General features: G+C 50.2%; 1 protein-coding gene across 2 annotated transcripts; it reads left to right on the top strand.

Moving 5' to 3' along the window:
- Window positions 1–1,353: 1,353 nt before the first annotated feature.
- On the top strand, window positions 1,354–27,703 carry LOC309358253 (FXYD domain-containing ion transport regulator 6-like). 2 transcript variants are annotated; one of them, XM_081891241.1, is made up of 8 exons: window positions 1,354–1,627; window positions 21,394–21,456; window positions 21,979–22,017; window positions 22,123–22,197; window positions 23,050–23,086; window positions 24,207–24,256; window positions 24,768–24,810; window positions 26,013–27,703. In XM_081891241.1, exons 2-7 carry the CDS (start codon window positions 21,399–21,401, stop codon window positions 24,794–24,796), a joined length of 288 nt encoding a protein of 95 aa, XP_081747367.1. In that variant the 5' UTR covers window positions 1,354–1,627; window positions 21,394–21,398; the 3' UTR covers window positions 24,797–24,810; window positions 26,013–27,703. The 2 variants fall into 2 exon arrangements, with proteins under 2 accessions (XP_081747367.1, XP_081747366.1); XM_081891240.1 differs by having other exon boundaries at window positions 1,355–1,627; window positions 21,397–21,456.

Below are 27,703 nucleotides of genomic sequence, written 5' to 3'. Positions count from 1 at the left end.
CCAAACAATTACTGGATTAGGCTCCTAAAAGACCATTCTCCAGCAGTGCAAGGTCAGCAAGACTCCTAGGGCTTAGAAGCCGTTGGGCATCCATCTGGCAAACCTTAGAGCCACCTGTTTTGTTAAAGGAAGAAGAGGGAGAGGCACTGAATGTCCCCAAGGAAGGGAAGGCAAGTAGGGTGTGCAGGGAGAGGGAACACCCTCCTGGTATTCTTGGACTCCAACTCAAATCAGCCTGGCAGGCAGCCCAATGGTCAGGGAGGAGCAACAGCAGGTTCACTGCCCCTCTGCTAGAGGTAGTGTGTGGCTGTGTGTGATGTTGATGCACCTTGGTCTTGAATGCAAATCTCGAAAGAGCCTGGTCAGGAACAGGGAAGCCAATCAGCTCCGCATTTGCCCAGTTGATGCAGCAGCAGTTGTACTAGCCCCCAAAGGGCCCAGGCATTTTCCACATTGGTACGCATTGCTTCAGTATTGAGCTGCCAGAGCTCAGCACCTGCTGCTCCTGCTGGGTCCCTGGAAAGCTGCTACAGCTGGATAGCAGGGAGTGGACAAGGCAGGGCCTCCTGTTGTTCTTCTTGCTCCAGTGACCAGGAGGAGGAGGCTTCCATCCAGACAGGCAGCCCCTTAGATGGCTAATGGTGGTGTGCTGGGCAGCCAATCCAAGCCAACTGCTTGCTCCTTGGGGAAGAGGTGGAGAATCGCATTGTCTTCTGTCCCCGACGGAAAACTAGGCTGCCTTGCTGGAGACGTGTAAAACCAAGCTGCGCTGCTGGAGACTCTTCTCCCGCCTGGAGAGCTGACCAGCTTTCCCGACGGTTAGAGACACGCAATGGCAAGTCGCCTCTTGATGCTGCTGGCCCGCTGTAGCCGCCCAGTCAGGACGAGGGAGGGAGCAAGGCAGGGTCCGTGCGGCAAGGCTTCTGGTGCTCGACGTAAGCTCGCTGGACCGGCGGTACTCTCATGAAACGTCGAGGTCCGGGGTTGGGTGGGAGACACAGCGGGAGAGCCGTTTCCAGAGCAGTGTGGGACAACCCAAGTCCTCCCAAGGCTGGGCGTAGTTGCGATTGCGGTGAAGGCGCCGCTGAGCATGGGCAGAGCGCTTTGCCTTCCTCCTAAGCACCGCCAGGCAGCTGGCATGGCGTCGAGGGTCTGCTTCGTTGAGACCGCGGCAGACAGGCGGTGCAGTCGCTGGCCGCTCCGAAAGAGAGACTGGCGGTCTCGGGGCTGCGTCCAGAAACACGCTCTGACATCAGTGCAGGTGGCGGAGAGACCACCCCCCAGCTCGCCCCTGCTCGCTCGCTCTCCCTCCCTCCGTCTGTCTGCCAGCGCCGCCTCCCTGGCTCCGCGCAGCTCGCCCCCCCCGCCTCCCTCCCTCTTTCTCAGCCGAGCCCAGCCATGCCCGAGCCCGTGGCACGCCCAGCCCCAGCCAGCCACGAGGGGACGCGGGCTTGATCGCAGCAGCGCCCGAAGGAAAGGAGCCACCCTAACACAGCCTGCCAGCCTCGCGCGCCGCCCTCGCCCTGCGACCGCCGCCTTCGTCGTCGGAGCGGCCCCCCTGCAGCCCAGTCTCGTCTCGCCCCGCCAGACGCCCGAGAGCCGCCTTCGCCCTCGCGCCGCCTGCCCGGTAAGCGGGGCCCCCGACGGGAAGGTAGCCACGTAGCGCAGGCTTTTGGCCCCCGCTCCAGGAGACACCGGCCCGGCCGACGGCTGCCTGATGGGCTCCGTCGTCGCGAGCGAGCGTCGAAGACCCTCCCCGCCCAGCCCAGCCGGGCTGCTTCCAGGCGCCGCGGGAGACGTGACCGGGGAGCAAATGCCTCCCCCGGTGCCCCGCCCGAATTGTCCTCCCCTCGCACTCGACGGGTCTCTGCCCCGAGGAGCCGGGCGGGTCCCGCTCGAGCCTTCTGCCCGTCGGCAGCCCTTCCAAATGCACACCAGCTCCCTCCCGTTCCTGGGCATAGCACCCCCGGGGCCTTCCCACTCACGGACACCCCACCCACCCCCAGTCCGCGCCAGGCCAAAACTGTCCTGAGTGAACAAGCATATGATTTAGGGGCGGCATGTGCCCCTAAATATGTTGCCCCCCTTGTCACCCCTTGGGATTTTGGGGGCCAAATCTGTAAAATAAATAAAGAGACAGAGAGAGGGAATAGCCAGGAGCGAGCCTCTGAGCATTCGCAGAGAGTCTCCCTCCAGACCAGCATTAACTGCAGCCCAACACTTTGGACGCGGGGGAGAGACGGGCCGAGAGGGCGGCTTCTTTGGCAAGACTCTGCTCGGGCGCCCGGGCATCGCTCACACCCACCCTGCGCCCTCCTGCTGCGTGGTGGGGCTTGCGATGCCTGCTTTGGGTGCTCAGCGGGAGTTCCCGGGAGCTCAGTGTCATCGCCACCCTACCTTCGCCAGGCGCTCCCTCCCGCCTCCCCAGCTGCATCTCCCTCTCCTCCCCCCCCTTCAACGCCCCACTTGTTGGCACCGCTGTGGCTCTTCTTGCACATGCCCCGCAGTCTGTCTGTCTTGCAAACCCGTCCATTGCGCGGCTGTGATTGGCCTTGCTGTTGCCGTGCCAACCACCTGCTAGCACGGCTCTTCTTTCCGTGGGTTGCCTAGTTACCAGTTATCTCCCCACATAAGTCTGGGAGGATGTTTTGCCTTGACTAGTCTCTCTCCCCCCCCCCCCCGCCCGGGCCAACCTCTACATTCTCCCCGCTCCCTCCCTGCTCGTGGATGGAATCCCATCTGACAGCCTGCAATTTCGCGCATTGTCCGCCTCCGCCCCCCCCCCGATCTATGCTGTCCCCCCCCCCCAGTAAGCCGCTCAGCCGTGCGCCTGGATTCATCCGGCCACGACGACCGCCCGCCCCCCCCCCCAGCCCCTCTCTCCTCATTCTTTTCTCTGGTAAACACAAATCCAGACTTGCATTCCAAACGCATTGCGTTCCCCTTTGCGAGGCGACTTTTCTTGACTGTGAGATGATTCGGGCGGTTGGGAGGGGATTTAACGAGAACTACAGGAAGCCATTATGGTCGGGGGTGGGCGGGAGTGGGGGGGAGACGGAGGAGAAACCTTGTTTATCTAGAACAACATGAGAAGAGAAACGATGGAGGTGGAGGAGGGAGGTGTTTCATGCTTTTTTCGGGGCGGGGGGGAGCGTCCCTCTGCAAAATAAAGGCATAATTTTGCAGGAGGGAGGGATCTGTGGGAGGAGAGCCGAGGGAGGGGAGGCCGATATGGTTTTTGCAACATGAAGAAATGTTTTCAAAGTGGTCCGAGACTTCCACGCAATTCCCTCCCTGTGCGCATGCGCCCTCCGGGCAGCCCCTCCTTGGCATCATCTGGCCTCCATCATCTGGTGGAGGGAGGGGGCTCAGCTTTCTCTCCTAGCTTTTGAAAACAAAAACCAGCTGAATGAAGAGAGAGAGCGCGATGGAAGGGGGCGGGCAGCAATAAAAGGCAGAGTTAAAAGCTGTGGGGTGGGGGAGGCCAGGCCTGCCTGCCTGCCTGCCTGACTGAGATAATGCCATTGCAATGGAGACACAGCTGAGCTCTGGCCGGGGTGGGCTTTAGCTTTTTGGGGGAGCCACTCTCTGAAGATGCCCCAAAAGAGCCCCTGAGAGAGTCGTAGTTGCCACCATTTTGTGGAGAAGAGAGAGGCTTGTCTTCTTTCTGGGGCTGACGTTGCAATTAAGCAATTAACTGACTGGGTGAAATGTATGATAGTGTGATAGGAATATTATGGTCTTAGATATATGGTAATGTTCATAACCGCACATACATAGATCAGCACAGGAAGGCCAACCTGGAACCATTTGGATCTTTAAAAGATGTGAGGCCTTGAAATAAGAAGCGCTGATTTTCTAAAAATCTGTATCCTAATAATTACCATATTTTTCCATGTATAAGACACCCCCATGTATAAGACGCCCCCTATTTTTGGGACTCCAAATTAAGAAAACACCCCTCAGCACTACCCATGTGTAAGACGAGCCCCAATTTTAAACTGATTTTTTTGGTAAAAAAACCCTAGTCTTATACACGGAAAAATATGGTATGTCTGTGCTGGCTTGCGTGTGGGCCTGATGCGAAGGGATAAGTTCTTGGAGGACACAGCTATCAATGGCTTCTAGACATGGTGTCTGTGCTCTGTCTTCCATGGTCAGAGGCAGTAATTCTTCTACCAGTTACTGGAAACTGCAGAAGGGGAGAGTGTTCTTGTGGTTGGGTCCTGTTTGCTTGCTTCCCTGAAGTAGTCAACCTGGTTGACTACTTTGAGAAGAGGATAGTAGACTAGATGGACAACTGACCTGATCCAGCCAGCTCTTCTGGCATAGACGCAGAACTACTGCACTCTAGCTTCAATTTACTGGAATACACATCTGAGATTTTGGAGCATGCTCAGTTGAAAGTGTTATAAGCCATTTTGACTCTTTCAGTGACCTCAAATATTCCCCTGCTGTTTGAATGGAAATGGGAAAAGCCTCCCCATTGTCTCTGCGCTCACAAATCCTGCCTTAAGGGCACATTTGGGTGTGAATAGGGTGAGCCTGTGACCTGGACCCAGGAATTAAGCGTTTATCATCACAAAAGAATGTCCAGGTAAAGCCAGGCTGTCCAGGTAAAGCCATTAACAGGTTTCTTGCCAGACAGGATTCTGCTGTAGACCGCCTCTTCTGTGATGTTGAAATAAATTTTAAAAATTATAAAATTGTCCAGTAGCACCCTAGAGACCAACTAAGTATGTATGGGGGCAGTGGTCTTGAGGTAAAGGTAAAGGGACCCCTGACCATTAAGTCCAGTTGTGACCGACTCTGGGGTTGCGGCACTCATCTTTCTTTATTGGCCAAGGGAGCTGGCGTACAGCTTCTGGGTCATGTGGCCAGCATGACTAAGCTGCTTCTGGCAAACCAGAGCAGCACATGGAAACACCGTTTACCTTCCCGCCGGAGCTGTACCTATTTATCTACTTGCACTTTGATGTGCTTTCAAACTGCTAGGTTGGCAGGAGCAGGGACCGAGCAACGGGAGCTCACCCTGTCATGGGGATTCGAACTGCCAACCTTCTGCTCAGCAAGTCCTAGGCTCTGTGGTTTAACCCACAGCGCCACCCACGTCCCACCCACGTCTTGAGCTACAAGGTGGCAATTTCAAAAGTCTATTAAAGGGCTTGCACACCACTGTTCTGGGTTCCTCCTCCCTCCTGTGTGTGGGAGTGAGCACCCTGTTGAAAGAAAATGGGAAAGCTTACTTGAGGGACAGTACACTATCTGAGATGACAGATGGGGAGATGAGAAGATGAGAAGATGGACAGGGCCAACCAGCAGTGATCCAGCTCTGTATTTCATTTATTTATATTCCACCTTTCTGCCATGGAGCTCAAAGGATCACTTGTGGGGCTCCCAGGAGGTCCCTCACCCAGGCACAAACCTGCCTTAGATCTGCTTAGCTTCAGCAAGGTTGTTCCATCATGTGCCTTCAGGCCACATCCCAATTTTGGGGAACAGGAAAGAAAAACTTTCAGAGCAGCTGTTAGGAGGAGACATTAAACACACGACATAAGAGCCCAGAAAGTGTGTTGGAAGCGAGCTTGAGCTGGCAGGGTACAAAAACTGATTTAAATCAAGTTTTCTATTCCTAGTTCCTTGTTCAGACACTTCATAACCAAAATGTTAGATGCTGACTGCTTGATACAATCACTAAAACAAGCTGACTTTGAATTAAATGAAATCCTTCCACTGCTTATGGAAACAAATATGGAATATATGAAAACAGTTTTACCATTTTCGAAACAGAATGTGATACATTGCTTACAGCCAAACTGTAGTCTCCACTTCAGCAGATAGATGCATGAAGCATAATCCTCAGGTACAGGAATATACGCAACTGGAGGGTGGGGGCCAGAGGAAATGTAATGCAAAATGTACTTAATAGCCATTCATTTATAACTTGCAGGAATGCAAAATAAGTACAGTGATCCTTGACCACAGCTGTGATACATGATAAAATAATCACCCTGAGAATGCAGAGTTAATTTACGATTTAGTTGTCTGTCCCCATATTCAGCTGAAGAATACTACTTCATGTTTCCAATAAAGTGGACTTTAGTCTATGAAAGCCTATGCATAATAACATTTGTGAGTCTTTAAGAACCGGTGCTCTTCAGGTGTCGCTGGACTACAGACCCACCATCCTTCCTTGACCATTGACCATGCTGTCTGAGGCTGATGGAAGTTGGAGTCCAAACAACATCTGGAGACCAGCCGCTGATGTTCCCTGCCCCTGCTTTAAGATGCTTTGGACTTGTCCACATTGGAGCATAATTTTGCTGTTAATCTGCTTTCCCCCGTTCTAATTAGACTGAAGTAGTTCACACCCACATGCATTTGGATTTATACATGAGAAGCAACTTCAGTGCACACCAGCAGGTGTTCCCTTCTGTGTTTGTCCTCGCCTTCTAATTTGTTGACTCTGTTATGCTAGTTAAGTACTGACAGGGCATGTGCACAGGTAGCTGACCTGCGTACCTACTCCACCACCACAAGAAGTGTGCAAAAGTATATGGTCAGGCAGTTGTAAATTTGCTTGTGTACTTTTCTTGTTTTGTGCAGATAAGAATAAACACACGTACATGCAAAGTCAGGAGCAGGTTAGCAATGTGTCAGTGAAGTTAACTCTTTACTCAAAGAAAGAGTTACAGTACAGTACAGTACAGTACAGGCCTAGTGATCACAGCAACTCTTCCCAGTAGGTCTTGGCTGGGGCATAGAAAGGGTGTCCTCACTGAGGGGGTGACATTTGGCATGTCACCTGCCTGCGACTCCCAAGCCTACCCCAAGCTGTTGGAGTAAGGGTGGGATCTGTACTGCTTTGCCGGTGGCAGTCCCTCCTTCCCCCTTCATTTTGACAGCTTGGGGGAGGCTTAGGAGTCGCAGGTGGGCGGTGCGCCAAATGTCCACCATGGGAGGCTTGCTCCGCCCCCAGCTGCAGGGCGTGCACGCTGCTCCAGGCACCTGAGTGGCTATCCCGCACCTGGGAGGGCGCCTTCTGCGCTGCGCCCCCCTCTGGACCACGCCCACCCTGGGCATATGCTCCTCCACTGGGTCTTAGCCCTATGAGGTAATTGTGAGGTCCTCTTATTTCCACTGCTCCCTAAGACCCCTTTTCCTTCGGGTCCTTCACAAGCAATCTCAGGCTCCTTCATCTAGTCTCTCGTTGCTCTGCCTCTTCATTCCTCTACATTTTCTGGGAGACCAGGGAGAAGGGGAGTTGGTCGCAACAGGAGGGAGAGACTTCCTGGATTCTTCAGCCTCACCTCTGTCTCCTGGCTCCCATTCCTCTCCTGCCTTTGCCCCAGCCTCTTCCTGCTCACTAAGCCCCATAACCTCTTCAGGTTTCAGCGCTTCCTCCTCCCAGTCTTCTCCCTCTGACCACTCATTGTCCCACCACCAATCCCCTGGCTCTGAACTTTCTCCCCCTGGGGATCCCCTTGGGGGGTTTCCAAGTTGGTGCCTCCCTCCATTCCTCTGCATCCAGCCAGTCCATCACAAACAAACAAACAAACAAACAAACAAACAAACAAACAAACAGGCTAAGCTCTCACCTGGCCTTACCAGCATGCTGGAAAAGAAATGAAAGCATATATATATATATATATATATATATATATATATATATATATATATGCTTTCGTAGATTTTCACGGGTACGGGAATGCAGGTTTTGGTGTCCTCGGGTGTCTTCCCGTGTAAAAGTTGGGGTGTCTATGCGACGTTTCGACGAGGTCTCACTCGTCATCTTCAGGCTGGTGCTTTCGGCTTCTTGTTACTGGAACAGAGCAGGATCTCAGTGTTTTAGTTCCTGAACTAAAACACTGAGATCCTGCTCTGTTCCAGTAACAAGAAGCCGAAAGCACCAGCCTGAAGATGACGAGTGAGACCTCGTCGAAACGTCGCATAGACACCCCAACTTTTACACGGGAAGACACCCGAGGACACCAAAACCTGCATATATATATATATATATATCAGATTGCTGCCCAATATATATAGTGTAGAATTTTTGGATGTGGTTTGCTTGTACAGTTTTCTGTTTTTGTGCAAATCTGAGGGATCAAAAACAACCACCACCCCTCTATTTAAGAGCACACCACACCGTAAATAGTTACAAGTACATCCAAAAAAGAAATGAAAGTGTTGTGGGAGTGGTAGGCATGGAAAAGGGAGCAGCAGAAAATGACAATTGATCCATCCACCCAAAAACACTGAAGCAAATCATCTGCGATCCTGAGTGGAACAGTCTGGAGCATGATTTTCCCCAATTTATCTGATTATCCTCATATTGGGTAAACTTGAATTTACAGCAGGAAAACATCAAGTTTGTTGTGGTTTGAGGGTAACATCATGTCGCCTACACAAATTAAATGGGAATTCAACCACACAGTAAATTGTGGTGCAGGCAAGCCCTTTAATGTTCTTGCTGCAACAGCAAACCCTCTGTAAATTATCAGAATAATGTCAATGTACATCTGCATATACTGTCTTGTTTGGCTCCAATTTGCGCCATGCTCTAATTAGATGGTAATTAGATTTTAAATGCATAAAACCTGTCTTTTATTTTGAACATTGATTTCTGAGTGCAGATGAATGCATCAAGGAAGACAATTTATGTGCAGACTCAAATATCCAGGACTGCCTAGAAGTAAAGGGTAGAATTTATTGGGCTGAGAGTGGGTTTGGTTGGTAGGCAAAGTTATAAACATATATTTTGAGAAATGAGAAAATTGCAGCAATCAAGAAGCTAATGGGTATCAAATGGATCTCCTAACTGAGCTCAGACAATTATCCTGGTGAGGATTATCTTAATCTACAAGATAGCCTCTCCTGGAGCTAGGGACCAGATCCCAGAACTTGCAATGATTTGGGAGCTTCTGGTCCACAGTAACGTAAGTTGAACATTATTCATCTTGCAGTGTTCATAACGCTTGACCTTCAGAGGCTGAGATGTTTGCTTCTTTCCCCTGGTGCTTTCCTTACCTTGAACAGAAGGTCTTTTGAATTTCATATGCTTGACTGAAAACAGAACCCATGGCTTCTGTTTTTAGGAATTCTAAGAGAATGTGGTATGCTTTCTTATGTCCGTCCCCCCAATCTCAAACCTGGGGACTAGACTCTCCCGCAATCATAGATGCATCAAAAGAACAACAAAATAGTGATGCTTCTCTGCTCCTGTCCCCCAAGGTGAAAAATGTCACCCACTGCCTGAAATGCTGGTTGGTCTTACAATGACTCCAAACTTCACCCTCACCACTGACCACAGTTAATCACAAACCAGGTGGCACTGATGATAATAGGATAGGGGGACTATAAGTGTTAAGACCTTTTCCCTGCCCATATCTTTTTGCTGCCTCGGCACCTCTGTCTGCTACAAAAATTACAACAGAGAAGCCGAATCAAGGCCTTTTGAAGAAGTCTTAGCAAACTAATGGAAAGATGACAGGGGTTCACAAGCACTTCCTGCAGGAGGGTGTTCCACAATGTTGGGGCTTTAACTAAAAAGGCCCTGCTGCTTGCAGAGGCAAATGCAACTTCTGTGCATAGTGGAATCAGAAGCATTGTTTTTTGTCTGTAGGACTTACCGCGCAATCCGATTACTCAAAAGCAAGTCCCCCTGTGTTCTACAGGGCTTGCTCCTTATAAGTTCAGGAATGCAGTAGTCATTCTGGGGAAGTTTGTGTGGGAGGAGGCAGCTAGTGATGTTCTCCCTGATATCTGGATCCTCGTCCAAGGCTGTTAATGTCTCAAGTGTCAAAAACAGCGCCTGGAACTGAGCCCAGAAACGAATGAATAGCTGGTGCAGCTGCTTTAAAATAAAAGACCTCCAACTGGGACCTCCCATGAATTGTGGAGTGTTTCAGTTCAGTGTGTCAGCCAGCCAGCCAGCTACCCCCCTTCCAAGGAGCTCCATTCCACTCTCCCACACCCTGCCTTGGCCCAAGAGACATTCTTTGTCCACCACTGACCATGTTCCAGTGGCGTAGCGTGGGGGGTGCAGGGGGGGCCGGCCGCACCGGGCGCAACATCTGGGGGTTAGGGTTAGGGGGCGCAAATCCATGGGTTAGGGGGTGCAAATTACTTGCCTGACAACCCACGCTACGCCACTGCCATGTTCAGTCCTCACTATTTGTTGTTGTGGAGGCGGGTTGCTCCTTTGGTCGTTTTTCCTAAAGATTTTTTGTACCTCCGTAATCATTTGGGGTTTACACCCTTTGGCTATGGTCCTGTTGGTGCTCAGTAGCTGAGCTTTGCATGAGAGGGAGAGATGACTACACTGACTCAAGCCTGTCAACAGGCAAGCAGCAACATTTTGTGCTAGCTGGAGCTTCTGTTTACAAAGGCAGGCTCACATATTTAGATAATCAGGCGGAGGAAAAAAACCACAATAATAAGGAACGTCCTCTCTGCTCAAGCAAGCAAGAGAATCTTCTAGGCCCCAGGGCTGTTGCTAGGCCCTTAAAAGACTTGAGGCACAAGCCTGTGATTAAAATCTGCATGAAATCTGCATATGCTAATTTGCATGTCTACATGTAAATTAGGTCAGCTTTCAGAGAGCACCCAATGTAAGCAAGGTCAAATAATCTTTAAAGCTTAAAAAGTGGGGTGAGCCCGGTATGGCTCCCCTTTATCACACACACAGCCCAACAAGACAATGACAAAAATCCACCAACAGCATATAAATCAATATGGCTAACCTGATCCAAAACACACACACACACACACCCACTCACACATGAAAACAAAGACCACCACAGCCAACCACAAATGAACAACAACACCCTAGGCCAACCCCAACCTCTCTCACTGCCAAAGGAATACAAGTGAACATCAAAGAACCTACACAAGCAACGCTGACACAAAACCTCACATATTTTAAGTAAAATAGAAACATCGTTACCCGACCCCCCATCCTCCCCCCCACCCCTTTCCCCCTTTTCTTCCTAATGTCTCAACAAATGAAACTGATTTGTAAAAAATGTTACATGGGGGGAAAAACCGAGAGAGAGACATTGCACATACTTTTGTAAATCAAGAAAATATTTAATAAAAATACATTTTTAAAAAAGTAGGGTGAGGATGGGGTAGGAGATCCAGTGGCGTAGCGTGGGTTGTCAGCACCCGGGGCAAGGCAAGTAATTTGTGCCCCCTAACCCATGGATTTGCGCCCCCTAACCCTAACCCCCAGATGTTGCGCCCGGTGCGGCCAGCCCCCCCTGCACCCCTCACGCTACGCCACTTAGGAGATCTGTGGAATGGTGCAAAAGACCCAGGGCTCCACCCACCCTCCGATGAAGGGCCACCCGTTTAAGAATGCTCCTGTGTGCTTTCTTCCAAGGTTGTTTTCCCCACAAAGGCAGCTAAGCCTTGCAAAAGTCACATCTAAGATACTTAGTGGTGGGTAATGGGCCAAGCTATGCTTTTGGGGGCCTGCCACATTCTGTCTTGCGATGTGCACTTCAGTCTGATGAGCTGAACCCCCTCCATGACCAGGAGAAGCATCTCCAAATGGATCTGGCAATTGTTCCAGGATAGGTTAGGACATGATCCCTTAGGCTAGTGGGAGGGAAGGAGGCATGGGTGGCCTGTTCCATCTCACCACCTGAGGCAAAATGAGATGGTGCCTCCTGATTTTGTGGGACTCTTGAAGCTACCACAGCTGCTACTCTTCGCTTCTCCAGCGATGGTGGGAGGTTGCTCCCACGGAGGTGCCCCTTGGATTCTACCACCTGAGGCAGCAACCTCAGTCTGTCTCATGGACAGGCTGATCTTGGGAGGAGGAGCCTGAGGGTCTTGACAGGTGGGAACAGGGGGCTTTCTGCAGCCTTCAAGCCTGTCAAGTCAAAACTGGGATGGCAAAATGCTCCCTAAAAGCCAGCATCCAATATTTTAGAGCTAATCCTTCTGTGCAGAACAGACAATAAACCAGCACTGATGTTTCTGGTGGTGCCTGTGACTTTTCCACTCTGAATTATCATCCAAGGTGTTTTGTTCTTATTTCTTCCTTGTGGCACTAAAAAAAGGTAAAAAGGTAAAGGACCCCTGGACGGTTAAGTCCAGTGAAAGGCAACTATGGGGTTGTGGCGCTCATCTCGCTTTCAGGCTGAGGGAACCGGCGTTTGTCCACAGACAGCTTTCCAGGTCATGTGGCCAGCATGACTAAACCGCTTCTGGTGCAATGGAACACGGTGACGGAAATCAGAATGCACGGAAACGCGGTTTACCTTCCTGCCACAGTGGTACCTCTTTATCTACTTGCATTGGCGTGCTTTCGAATTGCCAGGTTGGCAGGAGCTGGGACAGAGCAACAGGAGCTCACTCCGCTGCAGGGATTCGAACCACCAACCTTCCAATCAGCAAGCCCAAGAGGCTCAGTGGTTTAGACCACAGCACCACCCACACCTTATTGCAAACCACTGCTGCTCCTTTATGGCATTTGCACTGGTGGTTGGGGTGTCGTGCTTTCCCCCACCCCACTGCTCCTGCAGCCAGGCTTGACCGCAAGCCAAGGGGTCTCTTTCTCTCTCACTCCACCTGCCAGGAATGCATTCATGTGGCGGGAAGCACTTGTCAGGCACAGTGCAGGCCGGGTTCAGAATCTCTGGAGCAGAAGACTGAAAAAACCTCCCTCACACTAGAAGCCTGATTGATGTTGAAGCAAAGTGACATCCCTGCCTGTGTTCACACATGCACCCCCCTTTCCCCCTTGAGGCAGCTGAGCTGTGCAGGCAAGACTCAAGGGCAGTACCATGATTTTAACCAGGTTTGATCTTTGGTAGATGCCTCCAGGCCTCTTAACAAGAACAGGAAGCTGTGATGTTAGCAGGGGCTGGGTGGCTTCGGGAAGACGATGGGCAACATTGACATTCTCTCCTTTGCTGAGCTACAGAGATGAATTTCCACTCTTCTTAGGGTGCAGAAAATGCAGGGTTTGGGCTCTGCCTGTTTTAAGGGGCGGATGAGGAAAAGGGCGCAATGTGCTTGAGGCAGAGAAACTCTTCTCTAAAGAGGTTGGTTTGGGGGAGATCTGTGACCGATGAACTGCCAAGAGTCTGTCTGTTCCTTGAGGGTGGGTGTTGGAGTTTGTATTTGGGGAGAGCTGGCCCCTTGCCCCCTGGATGCTTCTTTTTAACCGGGGTTCACATCATCTGTGGACAGAGAGCTGGCCTCCATTTTTGCCTTGCCGCCTTCTACACCCTGAAAAATCAGATAGGAAGGGAAAGTGACGCCTACAGCCAATGAGTCAACAACAAATCCTGAGGTTGGGTGGTCCAGATTGGTTTAGGAGGGAGGAGGGGAGGCAGGCAGGCAAACTGAGAGTGGGGGCGGGGAGTGTATCTGTGTGACTAGGCAGCAGAACTTGCCAAAACCATTATGAAAAGCTACAGACTCAGGTGCAGGATTGGCTTGGCTGCCTCTGCTGTGCACCGCAGATAACTTAAAAGCAAAAGGGAAAGGTGAATGTTTGTGCAGTCCTAAAAGTCCATTTTCTGATGCACGTTTTAAAGAAGACTGAGATGAGATGAATGTCTTCATTTATCTGATAAAATCCCTCCCTTCCGATTAAAATCCAATGCTAGGTATGTTGCCCTCCAGCCTGGTGGGCGGATTTTCTGTGTGGCTGAAATATATGATTATAGCCGAGTAAACACAGAATGAAGAGCCCATTTTCAAAGGATGGAGTCCATGGTGTTCTGACTGAGCTGCCCTGCACTCTCAAAAGGACTGAGGCTGCTATTTACACTCACCTTTATGCTGAGGTCCCTGAATGGGAGCAGGTGCTCACCTTGGACTCAGGTGTGTGCACTTGTGTGTGTGCAGTATTGGTGTGTAGCAGTCATGAATGGTCAAGTATGGGGGTGGGCAACCTCAGACCTTGTGCAATGCCATAAGGCAGACTGAAGGGACTTCCTCAGCTGGGGATTTTGGAGGGTGGCCCCCAGCTGTTCCGCTTTCATCTCCCCATCACCACTACCATTCTGGTCTGTTGCCACACGGCCTACCTGGGCTCCCTTTTTCAGCCTTTTGTGAGGGTGAGGAGCAGTGGAGGATGACACCCCTTCACTAATCACTAGTCCAGATGGCTTCTGGACCAGGGAAAGACGTCATCTTGTTTTGGGATGGCCCTGTGTGTTCTTCAGTTCCCCACCCACCTTGGCCTCCTCTCTCTTGGTGTGAGTGACCCAGCAGTGCAGCTTTCCAGTGCTGCTCACCAGTAGATGCTTATCAAAGGTCTTTGCTTTACTGCTTTGGTGCATTTTTGCAAACTTTTGCTGAATTTTTGCTTTGTGGTTGAGCAAGCAGCTGCCTGATTAGCACATGAAACCCATGCTCGGGTACTAAAGCGTGCATGGATATATTTGCATATGTAAATTCCCTAAATGTGAAAAGCCTGTGTTAAGTTTTGTATTCCATTAATCTCTTTCTTCGCATGAATGATGGAGCTATTGGCCAGCAAAACAAAAGCATCCCAAATATTTCTCCAGCTGGATCACATGCATCAGCTGCAGGAGGAGGCGGCAGCGGCAGCAGCCATACTGTTGTCTTTGCTTGCTGTGTGCCAGATCCTGCCATGGGACTGGGGTGGCATGTGGAGGCTGGCAGCCCTTTCCTTGACATCTGTGGCTGGCACAACAAAGCCGTGGCTGGTGCCCCACCCCTACCCTCTTCTCTCCTGCAGGAGGGTCCTTGCATGTGGGAGAGGAAATGGCTTGTGTGGAAGGCTGCCCTTTCTGTAGCACGCTGGGTGCAGGAAGCTGGAAGCAAGTCCCTTGGCATGGGGAACTTTCTGAGACACACCAGCAAGAAGCCTGGCTGATCATTACTTTAGGAGAAGATTTCCTCAATGACGAGCTTTGCCATGGGGTCCTCTTGGTCAGAGGAAGGCTAACAGTGGCTTCTAGTCATGAGGGTTCTATGCTGTCTCCATCTACTGGCCAGGATCCCACAGTCCCCCTCCATCTCCATCCTAGAGAGGAATCCTGGGAGAGGACTCGTGGATTTCATGGTTAATTTTTAAGAAGAGGAGAGGCTCAGTTCATGCTGAGGACTGCAGCTGAGCAGGCAACACTGAACAGGCAGAGTATCTATCTCACTCTCTGATCTTGCTCAAAGGCCGCTTTATGTCTGGCCATTAGGAGGAGGGAGAAATCACAAAAGAAAACGGCTTGTTGCATGATAGATCTGCTAAATGATGCATTAGTCCCCAGAACGACTGCTGTCCTCAAGGCAGAGACTACTGGATGGACAATTTAGACAGCAGAATAATAGCAGTAGGAACAGAGCACACTTGACTCACTGGGTAGTTCTCATTGTGGCTTGATCTTGGCTCTTGCCATTTATTAGGTTACCCAAGGGACTTCCACAGGAAAGTTGGATGCTTTTTAAAAAATCCCTGATCCTTTTCATGGGTGACTGAGACTCTGATTGCACAGGAATCCCTTGGCACACTTGACTAATCTCAGGGATCAAGGATGGCTGGAGAAGTGCTTGTCTTGCCGCAGAAAGGGCTGAGTGGAGCATGAGAACCAGACTCTGGTGTGGAGCCTTCCAGACGGGGCTCTGCTCAGCCTTGAAGCCAAAAACAGCTCCCTGCTCCCCAGGCTGGGAGAAGGTCTCTCCAGGTGCAGCAGCAGAAAGCAGACTCCCAGCCCATATTGCAGACAGGAGGTCCTTGGGGCTCCTCTTGCTGTGCAGAATGAAACCCCGCTCACCAGCACTGGCAAGGACACCTGTGTTATTACCATCCCCGGCGCAGGCTGCTGTTCCTCCCATGCAATGCAGCTGGTGGCAAGCTCTGGCTCAGGGACATGTTAACAAAGGGAAGTCCAAGGACAGATTCTAGCCACTTGCCCAGCGCAGTGGCTGCCCTTCAAGGTACAGCAGGCAGACCTAAATCTGGCGTTGCAACATTTGGACAGGTGGCATCCAGCTGGCAGCCCCTGCTGAACTGTTAGGCTTTGCTAGGAGGTGTTTCCACAGCTCTCTCTGCCTCCTTCCCACCCGTTTTACAGCTTCCAGTGGTCACTTGCTGAGATGCTGTGCCTGGGTGCGGAAAAACACACACCCCATACCTGGAAAGGGCTGCCCTGAATCATTTTATACAATTTAAACACGATTTGTATTTTATCTTTACAATCTTCCATAAATTGTTTTCGTTCTATGTTTCACGCTGATGAAACAAATCACAACAACAGCAAACAAAACAGTAAAGTCATTCTAGAGCAGGGGTCAGCAAACTTTTTCAGCAGGGGGCCAGTCCACTTTCCCTCAGACCTTGTGGGGGGCCGGAGTATATTTTGGAAGAAAAAAAATGAATGGATTCCTATGCCCCACAAATAAGCTAGAGATGCATTTTAAATAAAAGCACACATTCTACTCATGTAAAAACACCAGGCAGGCCCCACAAATAACCCAGAGATGCATTTTAAATAAAAGGGCACATTCTACTCATGTAAAAACACCAGGCAGGCCCCACAAATAACCCCGAGATGCATTTTAAATAAAAGGGCACATTCTACTCATGTAAAAACACGCTGATTCCTGGACTGTCCACGAATCTGAATCCGGCCCCCAGGCCTTAATTTGCCTACCCATGTTCTAGAGGGTCTTTACAATGATAAACTTATTTGCAAAATACAGGGAACCACTTAGTTAAAACAATACTGCATTAATAAATTCATATTTTCCCCCATCTAATTTTAATCATTTTCGGTTAGTTCTATGTTACTTCTAAGACAGCCTTCCCAATATTTCATTATTGCACGACAGTATTCAATGTGTACTGAGCGTCCAATAAGATTTCTTACATTGCCATTCTATTGCACAACTTTTTGTACTGCAATATGATATTTTCTGCCTTAATATTCTCTGCCAGAGTCCTTGTCCCCATTCGGTGGTTGTTGAGAGGTCTGATCACAGGTGAACCCAGCTGTCTTGTCTAGCATGTCCCAAAGCAACAGTCACCACTGCCACATCCTCTGGTGACAAATGCATCAAATCCTTTCAGGGGCTATCTTTCATGTGCTTGTTGCATGCATCCCTGAGGGCAACTGGTTCGCTCCCCTGTGGCCCTGGCTGTGACTCTCAGTGCAAGAGGAGGCTTGGGGAAGGCTTGGGGCAGGGCAGCAGAGTCAGGGGTCAGGCAGAAGGACATCCCAGTGCCTGTTCTGTAGCTGTGGAGGGAGGGAGGTTGCTGGTTGGGCCTTGGATTCTGCACCCATGGCTTTTGAGGCTAAGCTCAGTGGCTCTGTCCAGCGCCCAGGAAGAGATTCATAGGTGGGGACCTGCTTCTTCTTTGCCTGTAGCCCTTTCTGGTCTGGGGTGGAGGATTGGCAAGCCAGGCAGGATGTGTGCTGCGAGTCATGAAATGAAGTCCCCTACGGACTCCTTACCTGCCTAGCAAAGGATGTGCCACATTGCAGAAGAGAAACGTTACACACGGGCTCACACTGCATTGTGATTATCATTCTTATTTATTTATATATATCCATACAGCTTAATTACCAAGGTGGATTCTACATTCAAGGCGGCAAGAAGGGAATGCTGTGTATGCTCAGAGGCACACTGCCTCTCAGTTGCAGACCTGGCATGAAATGCTGACGTGTGTGTGTGTGTGTGTGTGTGTGTGTGTGTGTGTGTGAATGTTGTGGCTGGGCAATGTGTTCCAGCTGCATTATATTTTTGTGGTGACATTTGGGGGTAGACCAGAGATTCTTTCACATCTTTCCTCCCAGCAAAAACAGCAGATGGTGCTTTTGGTATTTTTTGCCAACACCATGACAGAAAGGGAAAGGGGTTGAAGTCCTGGTCCCGACTGTAGCCCTCCTTATCCCCGGTGATAAAAGAACTACAGTCATACTTTGGGAGTTGAATGGAATCTTTTCTGGAAGTCCATTTGACTTCCAAAACATTCGAAAACCAAAGTGCGACTTCTGATTGATTGTGGAAGCCCCATTGGACATTCGGGTTCCAAAGAATGTTTGCAAACTGGAACTCTCACTTCTGGGTTTGCATTATTCAGGAGCCAAAATGTCCAAGTATCAAGGTATTTGGGATCCAAGGTACGACTGTATTATTTTTTAAAACAACAACAACAACCCCACAGACACGTTAAAAGTAGTTTGGCCCTGAGTAATCTGCAGGATAGGGACACAGGTGGCGCTGTGGGTTAAACCACAGAGCCTAGGACTTGCCGATCAGAAGGTCAGAGGTTCGAATCCCCGTGATAGGGTGAGCTCCCGTTGCTCGGTCCCTGCTGCTGCCAACCTAGCAGTTCGAAAGCACATCAAAGTGCAAGTAGATAAATAGGTACCGCTCCGGCAGGAAGGTAAACGGCGTTTCCGTGCGCTGCTCTTGTTCGCCAGAAGCGGCTTAGTCATGCTGGCCACATGACCCGGAAGCTGCACGCCGGCTCCCTCGGCCAATAAAGCGAGATGAGCGCCGCAACCCCAGAGTTGTCCATGACTGGACCTAATGGTCAGGGGTCCCTTTACCTTTACCTTAATCTGCAGGATGGAACACAAGATTTGGCAACCTGAAGGGCACTTGAGAGAACTATACAGCCTTTGAGTGGCAGCACTCCAAGGTACGAGTTTGCTAGGTGCTTTCTGACCTGTGAAGAAAGACTCCATTGACTGATGGCTCTGGTGCTTCTGTTAACCTCAGCCATAAGTTACCAAGGCAGCAAATGGGGCTCTGTTTGCAGACAGGGACAGCATCTATCCTTCATACAATAAAGGGAAATCCCATATTCAGGACAACTTCCCAGGATCAGCACCAGTGTGAAATTTTGTTGCACAGAGTTGGGCCTGGGTTACAGTTGGGGGAGAAATAGATCCAGAACCTCATAGGTAAATCTCCCTTCCCATTGGTGCACCAGCTGTGACCCTATTGAGAACTGTTGGGCTTTGTCACCTTTATTCATGCATTAGTGACTTCCAGCCTAAAGGTAAAGGTAAAGGTACCCCTGCCCATACGGGCCAGTCTTGACAGACTCTAGGGTTGTGTGCTCATCTCACTCTAGAGGCCGGGAGCCAGCGCTGTCTGCAGACACTTCTGGGTCACGTGGCCAGCGTGACAAGCTGCATCTGGCGAGCCAGCGCAGCACTCGGAACGCTGTTTACCTTCCTGCTAGTAAGCGGTCCCTATTTATCTACTTGCACCCGGGGGTGCTTTCAAACTACTAGGTTGGCAGGCGCTGGGACCGAGCGACGGGAGCGCACCCTGCCGCGGGGATTCGAACCACCGACCTTTCGATCGGCAAGTCCTGGCGCTGAGGCTTTTACCCACAGCGCCACCCGCGTCCCCGACTTCCAGCCTAGACTGGTGCAATACACTTTATCTGAGGCTGTCTTTGAATATGGTTCAGAAACCAAAACTGGTACAGGTTGGGTGGGACATATGATGGGACATATAGGACATATGATGCCTATATTGCACCAGTTATCAGGCCACCAGTATGTTTCCTGTTGGATGGATTTTAGAGGTTAGGAGAGGATATTTAATTGCTTATTTATCATCCTGCTTTTCACTTTTGCAAATACTTATTTCAGCAGAGTTAAAAATCACCATCCATGTGCAGCTTATTTTTAGAAGCTTCGGAGGCAAGGTTGTGCAACCTTCTAAAAAAGAATTGTTATGTTATCCCTGGGGTGCTTTGGCAGATTTGGACCACCTCCCATCTGAGTTCCCTCTTCACAAAGAAATCGCTTTCAGGCCTGTTTTAGGCAAAGAAGAAAATATAAAGTTTACTCAAGCCAAAAGACGTGCCAGATAGATACAGTGATGAAAATCAGGCAGGCAATTAATAATAATTAAAAGTTACAAGAGCCCATTGTTCGGCTCAAAAATGGTGTGTGTTCTTTGGAGAGAGCTTGCTGGCAACCTATTCCACTGTAGGTAAGAAGAAGATTGTGAGCAGTGAGAGGAAGAAGAATATTAAGTTTTCTATTGTTCCCCTCCCACCACAAAGAGGTTATGTGACATCATACCCCCCCCCCCCCGTTTGTGACTCTCTAGCAATTACACAGTTGTGGTCTTGGCTGCACATTTCCCCACACTCCCAGCCCATTTCAAGACATTTAAAGCCCCAAATGTTTGGGTTCAGATGGTTTTAGGGACTGCTCCCACCAATGCAATGCAGCCTGCACTTTTAAGATCTGTTTTGGACGACCTGTTGAGATGCTCACCTATGAACCCAATTAGATTGGCAGACACACAGAATGGAGCCCTTTCGGCAATGCCTCCTGCACCAAATTATGGATTGTCAGCCTGTGAAAAGGCAAGCCTATTTGCTTGTTGGTTTTAAACAGGCTTTAAAAGCTCACTTTTTGTGCTGTTGTTCTGCTACTCTGTCTATTTTAAGTGATATTTTAAGAGTTTAGCTTTAAAGGGCTTTGAGCCACTGACCTTCAAGCCCACTTGGAGGGTGACATGTGCTGCTCCTGGGTATTGAGTGGGCAGCTGCTCTGGAAAAGATGGGAGGCAACTGCCAAGGGAATTTGGTAGAGATCTTCCCACTGTGGGGGATGTCACAGGATTCCTTGTCCAACACAAAATGGGCCCAATGAGTTGCAACAGGGTTGTGTGGGAATGTTGGGGGTAACAGGAGAGGATACATTGATTAATATAATCGTAACCTGCACTGGCAAATTTCTTTATACAGCAGAATGCATTCTCCCTTTACACAGCAAGAAGCTGGTTGCAGACTCATGTGAGTCTCTTAAGACAATAAGCAATTCAATCTGGCTTGCCCAGATTGGATATGTTCCTGGTAAGATCCCTTGAATCCCTCCTAAAAGAATAAAGACACAACAGTCTTATTCATAAGAAGTTTTACTCATGATCAGGCAGAGCACAGTGTGATCCCTGAAGGCAGGCTTTAGGCTTAAAGTTACAAATATGTACAAACATGCTGCAGCCCCCGGAGCGGAGAACAGGCGGGGGCGTGGCTGGCGTGTGTCCTGGGGGTGTGGTGTGTCACCTAGGGGGGCGTGGCATGCATCCCAGGGTTGTGCATCCCAGAGGGCCGGCCGCAATGGCACCCTTTCCCCAATGGTACCCAATGGAAAGGTCACGCCCACCTACTAGTCACATGCAAAAGGAAGGATGCTCCAGCCAGGTGTAACAGGAAGTTCAACTGGCTGGACCAACATTCCCAACGCGTGTTCACTCTAGGCAAACAGGAAATGTTGTACTTGACTGCTCCAAAGGATTACATCCCACAGGTTGGAGGGTGGGCTGACTTGCTGCAGTGCTAACTGTCCTGTTGCCACAAATCTCCCATTGGCCCTTCCTTGGTCTGACCGCCTGCTCCCCCTTTCTGCTTTCTCTCTTCCTCCTCAGCAGCCATGGAAACGGGGCTGATCTTTCTCTGCTCTCTGCTGGTTCCAGTGATGCTGGTGGATGGTAGGTAGCAGTCTTGGATGGGTGGGGAAAACGGGTCTCATGAAAACAGCTGCCCCAACCCACTGCTCTCTGCCTGAGGTTGCTGCCAGTGCCATCCCTGGAGAGGCAGGAGCCACCTGATGAAGAGAACAGAGCAAGGCACTCGGGAGAGGTCTTTGCTTCTTGAGCCTTTAGGAGCACACACAGGTTCATTCTGCCATTTTTTCTCTGTGTGATGAAAGCGTTGAGGTGAAGCATTATCTCCTCGGGTGACTCGGGTATTTGTACTATTGAATTAATTTTCATGGGTATGTAATCAGGCTTTCAAATCTAAAACACCTGCAAAGCATTCACTTACAGAAATAAATCCTCTTGATATCTCTCCTGCTCCATTGGCTACTCCCTAAGCCCCAGGTAGCAAATGCCCCAGTTTCTCAGCCCAGAAACATGCACACACAAACACACACACATATTGGGGGAAATGGATTCTCATGTATTTTGCTGTGGACAGATTCATGGGGCTCTTCTGTTTTTTATTTCCAGTGACTGATCAAGAGAAGGAAAAAGACCCCTTTAACTATGGTGAGCATCTTTAAGCACCCTTTCCTGTGCTGTGTGTTTCTGGGCATTGCGGCCTGTTTGCAAACACAGCAGTGGGTGGCATCTTCCTTTTCTCTCTCCCTCCAGACTACCAGACCCTTCGGATCGGTGGCTTGGTTTTCGCTGTGGTCTTCTTCACTGTGGGGATCCTCCTTATACTGAGTGAGTCTGCAAATTTCTTGGCGGCCCTCCCGTTTGGTAGAGTGAGGCAGCCTCCTCAGGCGGCAGAGTGAAAGGCGTCATAAAAAGGCAACAAGCTCCCAGCTTATTAATGGGCTATTGCTGCATATTGTGTAATCTCAAGGAGGGGAAGGCAGACCTCTGGGGTTTTCTGCCTCTGGTGCCAAAATAATTTGGCCACCCTTGGCTGCTGTGTGATTTGGCTTGTGGGCGCCAAATCTACTGCACCTCAAGCAGCAAAATAGCTTGGCCTGAACAGCGCCGCCTAAATTTGCTGCGAGGGACAGGGCTGCTTTGAATATGAAAAGTTGCTGTCAGTCTAAAACACTGGCCCGAAGCCCAAGATGTGTGGTGTCATATGTGGAGGACACTGGGGCCCTGCCTGGGTGGCACCTCTTCCCTCCCCCCTCCTCCCATGCAGTACCTTCAGTTCCTCTACCACAGCCTAAATGAAACCTGCCTACTCAGGAGGCAGCTTCAGAGTCTCCCATCCCAGCTGTGGCTCTCTTCTTCTCCCTCTTCTCTGTTGGGTAACGAGAATGGGAGAGGAGTGGTTTGGTTCCTGCTCCTGCAGACAGAGGGTGAGCTGTTGCTCAGCTAAATGAGCTCTGAATGTTCTCACTAGTTTCCAGAGACCCAAGAATTCCCTAGATACACCACCATGGGATGAAGTGGGCTGTAGCAGCAGCAGCACGAAGATAGTCAACCACTGAGGAGGGCTCTGGTGGGAACTATGCCCAATGATGCTTTGGAGGGACATCTGCCCAATTTCCAGAGGCAACCCTTTGTTGTGGTTCTGGTTCCACGTTCATGGCATGCTCTTTCTTTTCCCAGGCAGAAGATGTAGGTGCAGTTTCAACCAAAAGCCAAGGTATGTGGCAGCATGGGGGATCTCAGGTTCCGTCTGGGTGACACCTCTCTCCTCTGCCCCTTCCCCGCCCCCATCTATCCATTACTCCTATGAAACTTGAAATACCATGACATCCTATTCCAGGGAGCAAGGGCCACAGTGGCTGAACCTTCTAGTTGGATTCCTCCAGCTTAGATCAAGTGTGTGTTTTTTGACTGAAATAAAAGCAGCCTTGGAAGGAGCAGCTGAGAGAAGAAGTTTTGATCTCTCTGTTCAAAATTCCAGACACACCAACTTCTCTTCCTTTTCCACCTCAGCCTGCAAGTCTGTTTTTCTTGCATGGGCAACTATGGGCCGGCATGCCACATCCAGTTTAGACCCAGGGAGCAAAGTTAAAAGCATTCTTGTACTTTCCCTTAAGATATTTGGGGAAGAAACCATAACTCAGTGTTCGAGCATCTGTGTTGCATGCAGAAAGTCTGTGGTTCATTTCCAGGCAGCTTTTCCAGGTGGGGCTAGAAGATGGGATAAGCCCCTGCCTGAAATCTTGGACAGCTGCTGCCAGTTAGTGTAGCCAATACCATGCTTGGGAGACCAGAGAGCCAGTGTGGTGTAGTGGTTAAGAGCAGTGGACTCATAATCTGGTGAACCGGGTTTGATTCCCCGCTCCTCCACATGCAGCTGCTGGGTGCCCTTGGGCCAGTCACACTTCTTTGAAGTCTCTCAGCCTCACTCACCTCACAGAGTGTGTGTTTTTTTGGGGGGGAGGAATGGAAAGGAGAATGTTAGCTGCTTTGAGACTCCTTAGGGTAGTGATAAAGCGGGATATCAAATCAAAATCAAAATCCAAACCAATGGCCTGACTCTGTATAAAGGTAGCTTCAGGTGTCTCTGTAGGAGTTGCCTTGACAGCTGATGGCCTTGAGATTCAGGCAGATGGGAAGTGTCCCTCTTAGGTGTTTTTAAATTGTAAATGTACCGTAATTATAGATTCCCAAGATGGAAAAATACATGAGAACAGTCTTTACAGAACTGTGGCTAGAAACACCAGCCATTCACGGGCCTCTGCCTGCTCCCCTAATCCCAGCTGGGGCAAGAGGCAATTTGGCCATTTCACTGCACTCTCTGTCTTTCTTTCCAGGGCTCCTGGAGATGAGGAGGCACAGGGGGAGAATTTGATTGCCTCAAATGGTAAGGGCTTTTCATACTTGCTGTGCAGAAACTTCCTGAGGGTCCCTCCTCCTTCTGCGTGGGGAAGAGCCTCCTGGCACCTGACCAAGGGTGCTTTTGAAGGAGTGCTTCAGATACGCTCTGAATTCCTGACTTTGCCTGCAGTCTGTGTGCTCAAATGTTTCTTTTGTGCGTAGAAGTCTTGGCTGCAAGAGGAAGCAGCCAGGATGCTCTGTGCGACAGCAGTGCTGGTTTGCAGAAGCAGACAGACCACTTTAACTGCATGGCCAATTTTCTAGGAACTCTTGGTTGAATGGGAAATAGTTTCTCCCTGCCTGGCGTTTGGGATGTCTTCAAAAACTCTCTTGTCCCTTTTGTCTGGCAGTGGGAGGTGCCAGACCAAAAGGAGTGGGTGGTCAGATATTGTGTTCCCCCATAGCAGCTTACTTGAGTGCTCCTTACAAGGAGAAAATGTACATGGAGGAGTCAGGGACATTTTCCAGATGGGTTTTTTTCCTTTTCTTTTCTGCAGCAACAGGAGCACAAAAAGCAGAGAACTGAACAGAAATTACGAGGTGAGCTTTCCAGAGAGGAAGTGAGTGCTGTGTGACATTTCATGGGGTGGCAATACCAATGGGGTGGACTGAAGCTTGGGCAGAAGGCTGACCCATCCACGGCTGCGTCACCCTATTTCTGTACTGTGGAATGTGGTTACGGTGATTTGAGAATTGGAGAGGGCTTCTTTCCTCAGTTTTGTCTACATGAGGGCAGCATCTCTTGAGGGTGGGTTTCTTTTGCTTCTCCTCTTGCTCATTTATTTTATTGCATTTACACTGAAACAAACAAAACCAGCGACACCCCAGGGTTTTCTATGGATAGCCATTTGCTGTGATTCAGAGGTAAAACGTGAGTTTCTCTGGGGGAAATGCCCGGACAGTAAAGGAAAACACATGGACATGGAGCTGTGCCTGGAAAGGGCTGTGCAAAAGGAAGTCTGGATGAATCCTTAGAGTCAAGGCTTGAAACCTTCCAGAGCTGGAAGATAACAAACACTAATTACAGCTTCTCCTTTTCCAATGGGCTCTTGCCCTGTCTCCCAACTCTGCCAATTAAAGGAGAGAAAAATGAAATGGGGGTGCAAATATTTCAGCATTCCTCCCACACTGGAGCTGCATCAGCCCCCACCTCCCCCCATGACCCTTTCCCAGAGACTGCTGGGTGGAGCTGGGGGGCAGGAGGAGCCTTGGATGAACAGCAAGGAGGAAGCCCCAGTTCCAGGAGGTGGAACATGTTCATTTTGAGCTCCTTATGGAGTCCTGATCTAATCCCCGGTAGTGGCTGCAGATTTCTGCCTTTGCAAAGCCTGATTTCTCTGTTGAATGTTGTCCCTGCCAAAGGCAGAGACACACTCACATGCAGATGGTGTTTTCCTTGAACTTGGGCTCCCCCCTCCTGCCAAGTTGTTTGAGTGACTGCTAGTTGTGAATGCAAAATTCCTGGCAGCCGGCCAAGAAACGGCCTTGAAGGCTGTTGCAAGCAGAGGTGTGTGGGAGCCACAGGCGGCTGCCTGCCGCTCCTTCTCCTAATGTGTGTCTTTAAGATAAACGAGCAGATGCGATCTCTTGATCTTGAACCACGCAAGTCAGACACAACCAGCATGCCCAATCTGGACCCCTTCCTAGAAAGGCAGTGTGTCCTCCCCCTTGTGTTCCACCGCCAGCAAAGCTGAAATTTCCAGGCTGCCACCCCTCCTTTCCTTCCTTTTTCTCTCCTGTAGATCTAGAGACCAGACAACGGACAAGCGGACCTCAGATGCAAACAATGTGAAGAGAGGCTGAGGCGAAGGACCTGCCTGGGTCCTTGCAGGGAGATGCTGCCAGCTCTGTGTCCATGTTGGGCTGTGTCCTGGAACATCGGTTCTCTCTTTAAAAAAAAGCTCCCCCACCCCCAACTACTGCCAATACCGTCCACCTGTGTAATGTTAATCCGTGGTGACCGTTGCCTCCAGTTCGATGTTGTCGTGTGAGTCTGTTTCTCTTCACTTCCCTCATGCTGTTTTGACGTGATGCTCCATCCCTGGAGAGTGAGAAGGAGGTTCCTTCGGCCTGTGCAATATCCCCCTAGGGTAACTTCTCTTCCTTGCACCTTTCCATGACCTCAGATGCTGGCCAAAGCAATGAAGTGGGGCTGGGGGAGAGAAGAGGGTGCAGGAATCTGGCCCAGGATATTTATGCATATAATGTGCAGTGTTCAGCCATAAGAGCAGCTCACTTTCTCTTTCCAGCCCTGCCTCCCCTCGGTCCCCTTCCCCTTGCCATAAGAAAAATGCTGTGTCCTCTCTTGCCTCCAACCAATACTCAGCAAGGCCGATGAGGAGGAGCCCCCTGCCCATGCCACTGTGATGCCAACCTGAGGGAAGATGCCAGTGTCATCTGGTGAAGCGGAAGGAGGCAGAAAAGGGAGCTAGTTCTGTGCCAGGGGTGAGGGGAGAGCTCTCATTTCCCAACTCCACACGTGACTAGGAGAGGAAGATGTCAGCAACTGCACTGCCTCACTTACCTGGGAGTGCTGCCTCTGCAAATCTCTGCCTCCAGCCCCCTCCAGCCATGCCACTGTGTGGCGAGATCTGCAGAGTTTCCAGGTTTCTTCTGCAAAGCCTTGGAAGGGTGACATCCTGACTTCACACAGGCTTGTCTGGAGCCATGCTGTGCAATTGCTCCTGGCACCAAAAGGCAGGAGCATTTATCTTTTGCAGAGCTCAGCCTCCTCCACCCGATCACTGCCCCATCAATTTGTCACCACCAGGTTGTCTTTCCACAATGCTTTACGCAGCCACATGTGCAAATTCAGCTGTTAAATTTGTTCCAATGCTAGGTTGAGCCCCTGCCCCCATGACCAATTCAAGTCAGCTCCATGCCATTGGAAGGAGGGAATCCCTATCCTCTGCCTTGTCTGGGACAGTGAGGATTTGCAAAGGGATTCGGCCCCTGTCTCAGTCAGCACAGTTTAGCCCCAGGAGGATCACTCTCTGCCCGGCCCAGCCAACTTTTGGTTTCCGACCTTGATGGCTTAGGCCACTGGGAATGCCTGTGCAGGGCAGTGCGAGTGCTGTGCTTGGGGCCACCTGCCTCCCACCCAGGTGGCCTCATCTCCTGCTCACACCAGTGAGTGAGTGGGCCACCCTGCTCTGCCCCCTCCACCAGTGTTTGCTGTGTGTACACCACCAGTCGTCTGTTGCCATGTGCCTCTCCGTTGTGTCTGTAGTGTGCAGTTGGTAACAGCCATTTAACACACCTGGTAGAAAGCCATCCAGCTGTAAAAGTGTTGTAACTCTGAAAGCCAAACCCACTGTTGTGTCTTCATCCGAAATAGGCAACCCTGCTGTGCTGCTGTGATAAAGGACTTGCATTTTTGTGTTGTGTCCCAAAACCCACATGAGAAGAGGAATAAAATATCATTTCTATTTCA

This window comes from Podarcis melisellensis, assembly GCF_964234715.1.
Source record: "Podarcis melisellensis genome assembly, chromosome: 15".
Taxonomy (NCBI): Eukaryota; Metazoa; Chordata; class Lepidosauria; order Squamata; family Lacertidae; genus Podarcis; species Podarcis melisellensis.
The sequence above is the reverse complement of the archived record's forward strand: the minus strand, read 5'-3'. Positions and strand labels throughout refer to the sequence as shown.